General features: G+C 35.5%; 1 protein-coding gene across 1 annotated transcript; it reads right to left on the bottom strand.

The window, feature by feature from the left end:
• Positions 1 to 6,273: 6,273 nt before the first annotated feature.
• Positions 6,274 to 8,497, bottom strand: LOC143258087 (uncharacterized). The gene is made up of 3 exons (XM_076517107.1): positions 8,095 to 8,497; positions 7,131 to 7,317; positions 6,274 to 6,772 (listed from the first exon to the last, which is right to left on the bottom strand). The coding sequence occupies exons 1-3, from the start codon at positions 8,242 to 8,244 to the stop codon at positions 6,735 to 6,737; spliced, it is 375 nt and encodes a 124-aa protein (XP_076373222.1). The 5' UTR covers positions 8,245 to 8,497; the 3' UTR covers positions 6,274 to 6,734.
• Positions 8,498 to 12,995: the final 4,498 nt, after the last annotated feature.

Genomic DNA, 12,995 nt, shown 5'->3' with positions numbered 1-12,995 from the left:
TTGGTATGAAAATGTAGTTAATAAAGCAACTTTTAATACAAGTTTTAATTTTAAAAGGAAATATTGAAAACAAACCTCAATCTCCACAAGTAAGAAATTATGACATTTGTTCTGTCAGTATCTTTTCCAATTTATTTACCACGAAATATGGAATTCACACAATAAATATTACTGAAGTAAAGAAATTTTTATAGCCTTCAATCTTATTTGTTTAGAGAACCATAAACATCCTCTCTTTCATAAATAGCCAAGTTTTCTTTGACATTGTATATTCTCTATAACCACTAGAAAAACCAAACTTCTAATCTATTAAATAATATATTATATTATGTTGTTTTCTTAACAGAGAATTGTCTATTTCATCAACCAGTTTCAATTTCTTTTCATGAGAATCACCCAAATGAGTTTAGATGAATTTTTAATGGCTTCTACTGCACAGTTAGAAAGCCAGACAAATAACAATAGTTATATGGCATTGTTTGCTTTTTGCAAGTCATTACTGTGTGTTCTTGGGCACAGTATTTAATTAAATAAATTATTTAATGTAGTACAATCATTAGTATAAAAAAGTAGGTTTATGGTTCATCAACAGTGAACAGCAAGACAAGACCAACATATAGAGAACTGATGCTTTTAAACTGTTTCTTTGTTTCACTTAAAAAGTATAAGATAGAATGCTTTAAAAACAAAACGTACCAATGTAATGGAAGGATTCACTTCAGTGAAATTCATCCTACTAGCATAACAATAGTGGTAGCTCTCAATGTCAGGAGAATTAGTATTGAGGACAGTTGTTGGTTGGGTCAAGAAACATGAATTCATCTCCTATGTGATAAACATCTTTATGAGGAATAAGCCAAAATAAACAGTTAAGAACAAAACTGATACAGCCAGCTTTTTAAGTAGTTGATTAGGTGGTTTGTGAAAAGATACATAAAGAGCTGCATACCCTTAACTAAAGGAGATTCAACTAACTGACAGAAATCACCATTATGTCTCAAGTAATTCTGCTCAGAAAATAAGATCAGAGTTGCGACTTTTATAATTCACACACAATTCCAAAGCACAAAGAATGATTTTACACAGAGTGATGCAAACCATGGACTCTGAGTCATAGTATGGTAAGCTAATCACTAGATCAAGCCCAGCATTTAAGATTTAATCCTTTTAATAATTTACTGAAGTGTAGCTTAGGTGGAGATAAGAATATAACAGCTGATGTAACTGAATCTCTCACTACTATAAGAACAGTCAGAAGAATTTAAATGTACTTGCAAGATACACTTATACACTGATCTGGAATGAGCATAGATATCATAATAAAACTAAAATTACTAAAAGTATTATTATCAGGTGAGACGTCTAAGAGTTGTTTACAAATTACACTAAGTCATACAAAACAGAAAAACATCAATTCTGAAATATTTACGGTAAAAATTGTGGTAACAATTTCAAGTATTACTTTTCTTAATTTAGAAATTTCACATATGCAGTTGTTCAATAGACACTTCAAAAGTGCTCAAAGGGTTAAATTCCATTTTTCTTTTATTTCTTTCTGATGATGTTATTTTATTACAATGGCCCATGAGTACTCCATGTGCCATACTTTGAAACAACAAGGCTGTAAAGTTACTCACTGAAAAATAAAGACAGTTTCAATGAATTAACACAAATATAGTAAACAGTTGAAATTCTTTATACAAAACTTAAATACTTTGTTACCTTTAAGTGATATGTATTGTTGAATAAAAGAAACAGTTTGGGCTGTCCACTATAGAAATATATATTGTTTAATAAAACGAACATGAGAGCTGTTGGAAACTTACCACTGACCAGATTAAAAAAAATAATTTTAATTTTACATTTATTACGTGTCAATCATATATTTGCTTCGAAACATTGATACAATATATTATATAGATACGTATAGATAGTGGTGGATAATGTCTTCCCTTTCTGAGCAAAGTCACATTTAAATCTCACTTGTGTTAGACACTCCTGATAGTCGTGTAAACTGATGTATTTTTTAAGAGGAAATACACTAAAACCATTACAAGTTATATACAGTCATGATTTTAAAAATACGTAGGTTCAAGGAGTATATATTTCTTACAAATTGTGTGATATTTTCATTGCATATTTTATGCAAATTAAGTTGCGTTAAAAATGTAATCGTTATATAATCATAACCTGGAAACTCATCTTGTAGGTTAATTTAAAAAATTCAGCATCTCATACAGTGTTGGTCAAGATGTTTACATACTGTTTTACATTCATGTTATTGTCTTCATACATGTAGTAGTTAATAAGTGAATAATCGAGCATTAACACTGAAGGTAGCGTATGAGCTGACATACATGCACAAGTTGTTATTCTGATCTGTGCAGGGTGTTTTGAGCATTTGTTCATCAAAACACGTATACACACCTGTTTTGTATGAAGGGTGTGATTTTAGTACAATTTTGTTTTCAGAACAGATTAACGTTTTACATCTCAGGACGGCTGGTATGGGTATTAAAACTTTTATTAAAATAAAGTAGAAAACAACATTTCGACCTTCTTATGTCATCTTCAAGTTAACAAAGAGAGAGTTTGCAACTGATCGTTACCGGGCACGTGTTAGGGACGAGAGTTTTAACAGGTACAAGACTGTAGGACGTGTTGCAGTTGCATGTGAGGTTATTAATTAGTAGAGGTATAAAGTTGTTCCTTTATATTGGTTTAATTTTGGTTTGATTTGTTTTATAATTAGGGCTTCTTTGATTTTGCATTTGTTTATATTTGCTTCCCTCCTTAGTATCTCGGAGATTTCTATGGCTATATTGTGTTTATTTGATTTGCAGTGTTCAAAAACGTGTGAAGGTGTTTTGTGTGTGTGTTATTTGAATCTAGTTTCCATTTTTATGTTTGTTTCTCCAATACAGAAGTAGTGACAGTTGTTACATTGTATTTTATAAATTGTGTTGGTGTTGTGTTTGTCAGTATAGTTTTTTACATAGTATGGACTTTAGTTTTGTACCTGGTTTTTGAATAAATTTGGTATTTACTGGAATGTTGTGTTTTGTTATAAGTTGTTTTTTTTTCAAATGTTGGATATTTTAAAGTTGATTAAGTTATTAAAGTTTAAAGTATTGTAGTTTGTTGTTTCTTTGGATTTATTGTTGTTTGTTTGTTGTTGACCGTGTTGTTGGTCTAGGTTTGTGTGTGTACAATTTTTTTACGGTTTTTGGAGGAAATTTTTTATGTTAATGAAGTGTTGTTTTATTTTGTTGATTTCATCATTAATTTTATCAGGTGAGCATAGTTTTGTGGCTGTGTTTATTTGGTTTCTTAACGTTTCGTTCATCCAACTTCTCCGTTCTTGATGTATAACCATACCTTGTCACGGGTTAGATGTTATCGTCCTCAACTTGTTCGACTGTCTAGGGATGATGTGAAACAAACAAATATTGCCAGAACAGCCCCCGTGTACGGTATCCAGAATCCCAAAACGTCATCGGACCACGGGAAACGATGTTCCAGGAAAGTCTGCTGGTATACTTCTAAAACTTACTGCTCGAAATGATCTTGTTTGGATCAGGTCAAGAGGTCAAGGTTGAAAGAAGTCTTGCAACACCTTATGACAGGAATGGCATGAACACATTCGTTAATCGGTATCAAGAAGAACCGTGAATAAGAGATTGACTAAACAAGGTTATTTTGAAAGAAGGGCTATCTGAAAACCGAAACAAAACTCGCTGGAGTCACTATGTTTCTTGAGCAAGACAGTATGTCAACTTTTAGTTAGAACACTGGCTGCATGTCATCTTTTCTAATGAATCCTGCTTTTAGCTTCTTAAAACTGACAGCAGGATTCGTGTTCGTCGTTTGCTTGGATAATAAATGAGGGAAAACTGTCATTCAGAAGGTTGTGCAGTACCTGTTTGGGCAGCTATTCATCATGGTAGTAAACTTCTCTTCATATTTCCCAAAGAAACGTCAATGACACATGCTCATAGAGTCGATATGTTGCATTATGCTAGGTTTATGTTTGTATATAACTTCTTTTTTTTCAGGATGACACTATCACTGCCCTCAGTGAGCATATTGTTCAAGATTATTTTGACCTGTAGGATGTTACAAGATTTCCATGTCCAGCAAAGTGTCCAGGTTGTAAACCAATTGAAAACTGTTGTACAAAATGAACCGGCAAAATTGTTAGTAACAACCCTAAAACAGCTATTATAGTTAAATTGTAGCGCTTTGTAGTGATACATTGAGATGAAGTATCGGTGTATTACATCAATAACATAGTCGACAACATGAGAAGTAGTCTTTTGGGGGTAATTATAGTACGAGAACGACCAAGAAAGTGCTGAATGTTTAATATGAACTGATATATTGTTACAGACGCTATTTATAATAATTTGATGTTATATTTTTATCATTATATATGTTTTGGAAATGTTTCATTGTGGTCGGTGAAATGCTGACTTAAACATTTTTTTACAAGTGCATCATAAAATTGTTGTAGTAATCTGTAGTAATCCGTTCATATAACCTGTCTCATTATACAAATTACATATATATATATATGTTTAGCGTAACATACATTTCTCTCTTTGACAGTTTTAAGTACCTTTCTATTCCAGCTTAATAATAATGATCTTAGTTATAACAAAATATTCAAACATTTTAGCCATAACTTAAGTGTGACTCGTTGAGTTTAGAAATGTTGACGGTTAGTAAAATCGTTTTCATTCGACATAATCTGGACGTGGCATGTTCTAACTGTGATTTGTAAGATTAATGATCATGAGTGGTTGCCGAAAAAACACAATCCGCAGTTTGAGGCCTTGGATGTCCTTAAGACTGAAGGTGAAATTCCACGACTTGATCAAACAAGAGTAGCCCAAAAGTTAGCGGTGTACTGCTGACTAGTTGCCTTTTCTCATACTAGTTTATGTATTCGAAATTAGCGATGCCTTTGCGTGGATAATCTTTGTGTAGCTTTGAGCAAAATTCTGAAGCAAACCCTTTATTGGACAAACGTCTGTTTAATAATTCATTTTGAAAATAACTGAAACGAATTGTAATAAAATGGAGGAAGGAGGGAATGTTTTAACCTGATTAAATGAATAACTAAATCATCTCTAGTTTTGTTGATATTTCTATTAAAAATGTACAACATAATCTTCCATTAAACACATAAATTTAATCCTTTAAATCGAATAGTTCTATCAGGCACATACAATCGCCCTCTGACTAGCTAATGAAATCATTTCAAAAGTATCGTTTCTTATCTTAATTCACCCATATTCCCAGGGATTTGTCGAAAGACTGACACATGAATTCCCAGTCGAGCTGTCTAACCACTCACAAGCCTGATCCGCTACAGAACTGATTTTCGCCTATTTCCTAAAAAAACATAAAAATACCCGGCATGGCCAGGTGGGTTAAGGCGTTCGACTCGTAGTCCAAGAGTCGTGGGTTTGAATCTCTGTCGCACCAAACATGTTCACCCTTTCAGCCGTGAGTGTGTTATAATGTGACGGTCAATCCCACCATTCGTTGGTAAAAGAATAGCCCAAGAGTAAGCGGTGGGTGGTGATGACTAGCTGCCTTCTCTCTAGTCTTACACTGCTAAATTAGGGACAGCTATCACAGATAACCATCGTCTGGCTTTGCTCGAAATTCAAAAAACAAACAACCAATCCTATAAAAATCTATAATGCTATTCTATTATACTCTGCTTTACTGTGGCTTTGTTTCTACTTTATTTTATATGAGTGTGAACGTAGACTGGAAGTACACCCTGGTAGTTCAAATATTATAATTAAACGAAACACACCAGCGATTTAGTGTTGTTATTTTGTTTTTTACTTGTAGAAAATTCATTAATAAAATGCGATTATTGTTGTAAAACACCGTTGATGTGAGCATTTAAAAAGTTTTGAAAATGAAACAGTTTCGTATGGACAATTACAGATTCATTTCATGGAAATCGAAGTGTAATTATTAACCAGGTGGTTAAGGCACTTAATTCGTAATCTGAGGGTCGCTGGTTTGAATCTCCGTCACATCAAACATGCTCGCCCTTGCAACTGTGGGGAGCGCTATATTGTGACGGTCAATCCCACCATTCGTTGGTAAAAGAATAGCTCAAGAGTAGGCGGTGGGTGGTGATGACTAGCTGCCTTCCCTCTAGTCTTACACTGCTAAATTAGATATAGCTAGCGCAGATAGCTCTAGAGTAGCTTTGTGCGAAATTCAAAACAAACGAAACCAGAAAGCTACGTTAAGCAAGGTAAAATATTTTATTGTTACTTCTTATTACTGACAATAAATGTAATTACATGAAAAAAAAACGTAGCCATGAAGTTTACATAACATTGTGTTAGTATAACATAGGACGACAATCTTTAGGTTAAACAAGGGAACACTGACAAGTGTTGATATAACACAGGACAACATTCTTTAAGTTAAACAAGTGAACAATGATAAGTGTTGATACAAGACAGAACAATCTCTAGGTTAAACAAGGGAACACTTACAGGTATTGAAATAACACAAGATAAATATCTTTAGATTAAAAAAAAGGGAACACTTACAAGTGATAATATAAAATAGGACAATGATTCTAGATTTAAAAATGGAAAAGTGGCATATATACAAACTTGGTTTTTGTCGTAAGCATAACTACATTATTTCTTCCAAGTTCGTTTTATCCGTCGTTTCTCAAAATGTCTTCAATTTCATCGTTTACATTGGTAATCCGGATACGTGCAAAACTCTAAAAAAAACAATTTAAAAAAATATAATAATTGAAATGGGCCCTCAAAAACATTTATCTGTACAAAATAGTAAAGTATGATTTGTTGGTTAAAATTTTACTTCAGGGTCTATTTTCGATATGATGTTATTCGTGACTATAAAATACCGGAAGTTTCTATAATATTATGCGGTGAGGGATAGTTAATAATTAAGTCACATTTACTGGTTTGTCTGTCTGTTACTTGCGTAAGAACTAAGCACTTTATTATACGTTAAAGGGGGGGATAATTATGTCTCCATTATAGTGGATAAAGTTTACATGTGGTAACAAATAAACATACAGACATAAAGAGATATGTATATAATCACAAAATTACCATCTCCACTTTCACAAGGGCAGAAATCCGCATAGCAATCGAATTTGACCTGGCTGTTGGAACACCGTTCACCTTTCAATGCTCTCATTTGACAAGTTCGTCTGTTGGTTCGATGGTCCATGAGACAACAGTTGCTCTTACACTGATTACTGGACTGGCACATGACACCCAAGTCCAGGAAGTCCTTCTAAACACATTAGGAAACAGTGTTAATTTCTGGCTTACGAGTAAATTTGAAATCATGTTGTGCATTGAGACTACTGCTTAAATAGTTAAGTTTTAACGACATAAAATATTATTTAAATGGAATCCACATTATAATTTAATAAGGATAATGTATCTGTAGTTCAAGGCTTAATATAGTAAGTGGAGATCCTATTTACAAAGTTAAAATATTCCATATGGCAGGTATTCAATATAGACGCAACAAAATAAAAACAAATTATACAATGTTGTTATGGCGGTTAAGTGGTTAGAAGTACCTAATAGATAATATTATACAATGTCATTATGAGTCTTGACGGTTAAGTGGTTTCAAGTACCTAATATATACTCATCCATCTTCCAAGTACCTCATCGGTAGACCTCTAGACTTACTACTTTAACAATTAGATCTTGATACCTGTAAAGCACACAAAGCCCATTGTGTAGCTTCGCGACTAATACTAATCGAACTTAGGTGATTAGGGCCCTCGACTCGCAATCTGAGGATCGTGGGTTTGAATCCCCATAGCACCAAACATGCTCGCCTTTTCAGCATTGGATTTATCACAACGTGACGGCCATTGGTGAAAGAGTAGTCCAAAAGTTGGCGGTGAGTGCAGATGACTGGTAGTACACTGTTAAATTAAGAACGGCTAGCACAAATAGTCCTCGTGGGACATTGCGCGAAATTCAAAACAAACAAACAAAACATAAGTAGCTCTAATGACCATAGTAACAAACATGAAGGAAGACTACTTACCATAATATAAAAGTTATCGATAGGTTTCTGGAACATAACCAGATAGTCAGCCTCGTGCCTAGGTGTGCAGCTGCAGCTTGCGATAAGAAAGACACCAACGAGTAACACAAATCTTAGGGTTTCCATCACTGTATTCTGTTGCTGATGCATAAGATTCTGAATTGGCTTAAATATAAAACCTTGTTTGAATAGCGTGAATCACTCCGCCCACAGAATTTCGTGTTGCCAAAGGAACTCTAAAACCACGAGTTTTTTTGTTGTTTTTTCTTAACCACATAACGTGTAATTCTTATTTGCATATAACGCACATATTTTCTGCTGGTTGTATAACCGAAGACTAAACTCACTGTTTTCCTTAACACATCGTATTTTACCTTTACTGATAGCTAGCAAACATGATGAGAAAGATGATTTTGCATCATAGTTCAGATTGTCTCCAGTAGTTATAATAAATGGATCTATTTACTTTTCTTTCACAAGGAGAGGTGATCAACTCACGAATTCCTAACCACAGTTTCGGTTTTAGTTTCCCACGAAACTGTTGACTAACATGTTAAATCTCACGAAAACCCAACACATTTTCACTGTTTGTGGTTTTTTTTCTCTACCTTCTTTGTGTTGTTTTGTTTTCCGTGAACCGATGAACAAATAGAGATGATTCCAGATCTTTCTGAGGAAGCTATGTAGTAAGGAGTACAAAGTTTCATAATGTCTTTGCTACGTGCACAAAATGTGTAGTAGGTAGTTTAAAGAATAAGTTATGCATGATGTGGAGCAAAATTAATAACGGAAATCATGAAAAACGGAAAGAATACCACGTCATTCTTTTCACGTGGTAAATCTTCCTGAATCACATCGACTGTGATAATTTAAATGTCGTCACGTTTCGTTATCTCATTCCTCTTGTGAGCAACACAAATTAAAGGGAAAAGTGATTCGGATACAAAATGAATAAAGGGGTGAAAATTCACTTTCGAAACTAGTTTATGTTTGTCTTTTTGAAATTCGCGCAAAACTACTTGAGGGCTATCCGCACTAGTCGTTCCTGATTTAGCAGTGTAAGACTAGAGGGAAGGCAGCTTGTCATTAACACCTACCGCCAACTCTTGGACTACTCTTTTACCAATGAATAGTAGGATTGGCTACACATTATAACAAACCCAGGGCTGAAAGAGCGAGCATACTTGGTGTGACAGGGATTTGAACCCGTGACCCTCATATTATGAGTCGAACTTCCTAACTACCTGACCATACCGAGTTTAATGTAGCTTTGAACAAAACTGTGGAACAGAGTTAATTCGGTTATTTTTAATCCTTTAGTCACACAAATATAAAGTTATTTAAACCTGGGGCTCGACATGGCCAGGTAGTTAGGGCGCTCAACTCGTAAACTAAGAGTCGCGGGTTCGAATCCCTGTAACACCATATATGGGCGCCCTTTCAGCCGTGGGAGTATTCTAATGTGACGGTAAATCCCACTGTTCGTTGGTAAAAGAGTTGACGGTGGATGGTGATGACTAGCTGCTTTTCCTCTAGTTTTACACTGCTAACTTAGGGAAGGCTAGTGCAGATAGCCCTCGTGTAGCTTTGTATAAAATTCAAAACTAAGAAATAGCTACATTAGGTTGTTACTCCTTCCGGAGTGTCCCGCTAGTACAGCGGTAGGTCTGCGAATTTACAACGTTAATATCAGAGGTTCGATTCCCTTTGGTGGACTCGACAGATAGCCCTCATGTGGCTTTGCTATAAGAAAACATACACACGTATTTTTTCTGGAAATGTTTAGATGAACCTCCAAATCTACAAACGTACGTTAAATTCTGAACTGAACAACATGCTCAATCTAAATTCTCGGAAAATAAAATTGTTACCAGAACAGAACAGAAATTGTTTCTTAGTATGAGCGTAAAGCCAGATTATAGATATTCTAAAATACTTTTTCCAGCACCCACCAGATTCCTCCAACCATACCATATAATCCGTAACAGCATGACCTCCCCCCTTCAGTAGCTCAGCAGTGTATCTGCTGACTAACTATACTAGAAACCGCATTTCGATAATCGTCGAACAGAATGCAGATAACACTATGTAACAAAATTTTTACTTTTTCTTGTACGGCCCGGCATGGCCTAGCGCATAAGGCGTGCGACTCGTAATCCGAGGGTCGCGGGTTCGCGCACGCGTCGGGCTAAACATGCTCGCCCTCCCAGCCGTGGGGGCGTTATAATGTGACGGTCAATCCCACTATTCGTTGGTAAAAGAGTAGCCCAAGAGTTGGCGGTGGGTAGTGATGACTAGCTGCCTTCCCTCTAGTCTTGCACTGCTAAATTAGGGACGGCTAGCACAGATAGCCCTCGAGTAGCTTTGTGCGAAATTTCCAAACAAAACTTTTTCTTGTTCCTGGGCTGAAAGTGTTATTTCCCAATTGCTTATGCCTAAAGTAAATGGAAAAGACCTATTTTTCTCTTCAAACTTTGCTTTTGTCACCTTGGTAATGAAATTTTCGAACTTACCCATTTTCCAGAACAGGTAAATTCAGTGCTGAGTAGCTGACAAGAATTTTCAAGAACTTTCTAGAATGTTGTAGAACTTATAAGAATTTTTAAGAACCTTTTAGAATTTTCTGGAACTTTGCATAGTAATATATATACAGGGGCTTACTTCAGTTTAGTTCCAGCTGCCTAAGTGAACACATAGACCTATCTGAATTTATCAGAGATGGCGAAGCTGCAAGCATTCTTCAGACGCATTCTGCTATGTACGTGGCCAATTTATCAAGACAAAAACAAAAAGTACTCTGTGACAGCATCTGCTAAAATGTGTGAAGCCTACAAAGGCATATTTCGGCATGTCTATCAGGGATCAAAACAAACCCTGGGCACCTCATTTTACTTGCGACCTCTGCAGAAAAACACTCTAGAAGGTAAGACGGACAATATTTGCTTGCTTGAATAGTAAGATTTTATATTATACAAATTTTAGACCTTTTAAAATTTAAATATCTTTCAATTAATTTATTTTCTTTAATATCCAATAATATAGAAAAAATATCACAAATAAAATATTTTTCATGAAAGAAAACTATGAAGTTCGCTATTCCAAGAATTTGGCGTGAACCCACTGACCACTCAAACAATTACTACTTCTGCATGGTGGACCCTTCCTAACGTCAGGCTGGCAAGAATGCATCTGCCATCATGTATCCGGACCTTCCATCATACATCGTCCCATTGCCACACTGCCCTGAGCTTCCTGTACCTACTCTGCCAGAACGAAAGTAACCATCCTCAGAAGAGGAGGTAGACGTTGAAGATTCAGATTACAATTTATAGGTGCAGCTGGTGAAAGAAACCCACACTACCCCAACCAAAGAGACCTCAATGTCTTGATCAGATATCTTGGTCTAACAAAGTGGAATGCCGAGCTTTTGACATCTAGTCAAGGAGTGGGATTTGTTAGATGAAAGTATGCAGGTCCCAAGTCAGATGAAGCGTCACTGACATTTCTCAAGCTACTTCACTCGACAAGATGGGCTCTGCTTCTGCCACAACGTATTCGGTCTGTACGAGGCAATTGGAATTGCCTGTTATCCGAACGAATGATGCCTCTTCATTGATAGCTCATCGAGAAGCCTCAAAGCTTTGCTGTTCCATAACGGGAATAAGTATCTGTCTCTTCCCCTAGCTCATTCTGTACACCTTAAAGAGGAATACAACAGCGTCGTGACCTTGCTAGAAGCCTTGAAGTATGATGAGTATGGCTGGGAAGTTGTCGGAGACTTCAAAATGGTGACATTCCTGATGGGTCTCCAAGGAGGCTTTACCAAGTTTCCCTGTTATCTTTGCCTTTGGGACAGAAGGGAGACCGCAGCGCACTACTTAATTTATATGTTGCTTTATTCAAACCTTATGTAAATGAAAATGTGCAAATTTGCCCGTTTTTACATTGGAAATAGGTTAATTTCTAAATTTCATTATCCAGGTCACAAAAGCAAAGTTTGAGAGGGATAATGGTCATTTTCTGTACTTTTATAACATAAACAATTAAAAAATAATAACACATACTACCCAGGAACAAAATTTGTGTTACATAGTGTAATCCATTGTGTAGCTTTGTGCTTAACTACAAACCAATGGTTATTTAATCAATGGCCATTGTCGTAGAGGATTAGTCCCCCACTCTAAGTCTACAGACTTACAATGCTAAAATCATGGATTCGATTTCCTTCGGTGGGTACAGTAGATAACCCGACGTGGTTTTGCTATAAGATAAACACAAAACACACGCAGAAGGTTAATAGATTAAATAAACTATCCTTCTTATTTTACTCGATATTTTAGTTAGAATTCTTTAAAGAAATATATACGTATATTTTCCGTCAGTTTCAGAGGAAGTATTTCTACAGGTAAGAGATAAAATATATGAACTACATATAAAAATAGTTTGTGGCATAGTTGTTCTTGTGTCCAAACTATAAATGTAAAGGCTCGTGGTATGACGGCCTCATGTCGCAAAAACACTTACTGTACCATTATAAGATTGACTGTTAAAACTCACAATTCATTTTCACAAAAGCTGTTTGTGGATAGTGTATATTAGCTTTTTTCCCTCTGGTCTCTCAAAAGCTGTTTGTGGATAGTGTATATTAGCTGTCTTTCTTCTGGTTTATCAAAAGCTGTTTGTGGATAATGTATATTAGCTTCTTTCCCTCTGGTCTCTCAAAAGCTGTTTGTGGATAGTGTATATTAGCTGTCTTTCTCCTGGTCTCTCATAAGCTGTTTGTAGATAGTGTATATTAGCTGCCTTTCTCCTGGTCTCTCATAAACTGTTTGTGGATAGTGTATATTAGCTGTCTTTCCTCTTGTCTCTCATAAGCTGTTTGTGAATAGTGTATATTAGCT

This window comes from Tachypleus tridentatus, chromosome 7, assembly GCF_004210375.1.
Source record: "Tachypleus tridentatus isolate NWPU-2018 chromosome 7, ASM421037v1, whole genome shotgun sequence".
NCBI classification, from domain to species: domain Eukaryota; kingdom Metazoa; phylum Arthropoda; class Merostomata; order Xiphosura; family Limulidae; genus Tachypleus; species Tachypleus tridentatus.
Note: the sequence above shows the minus strand (reverse complement) of the source record. Positions and strands in the feature narration are given on the sequence as shown.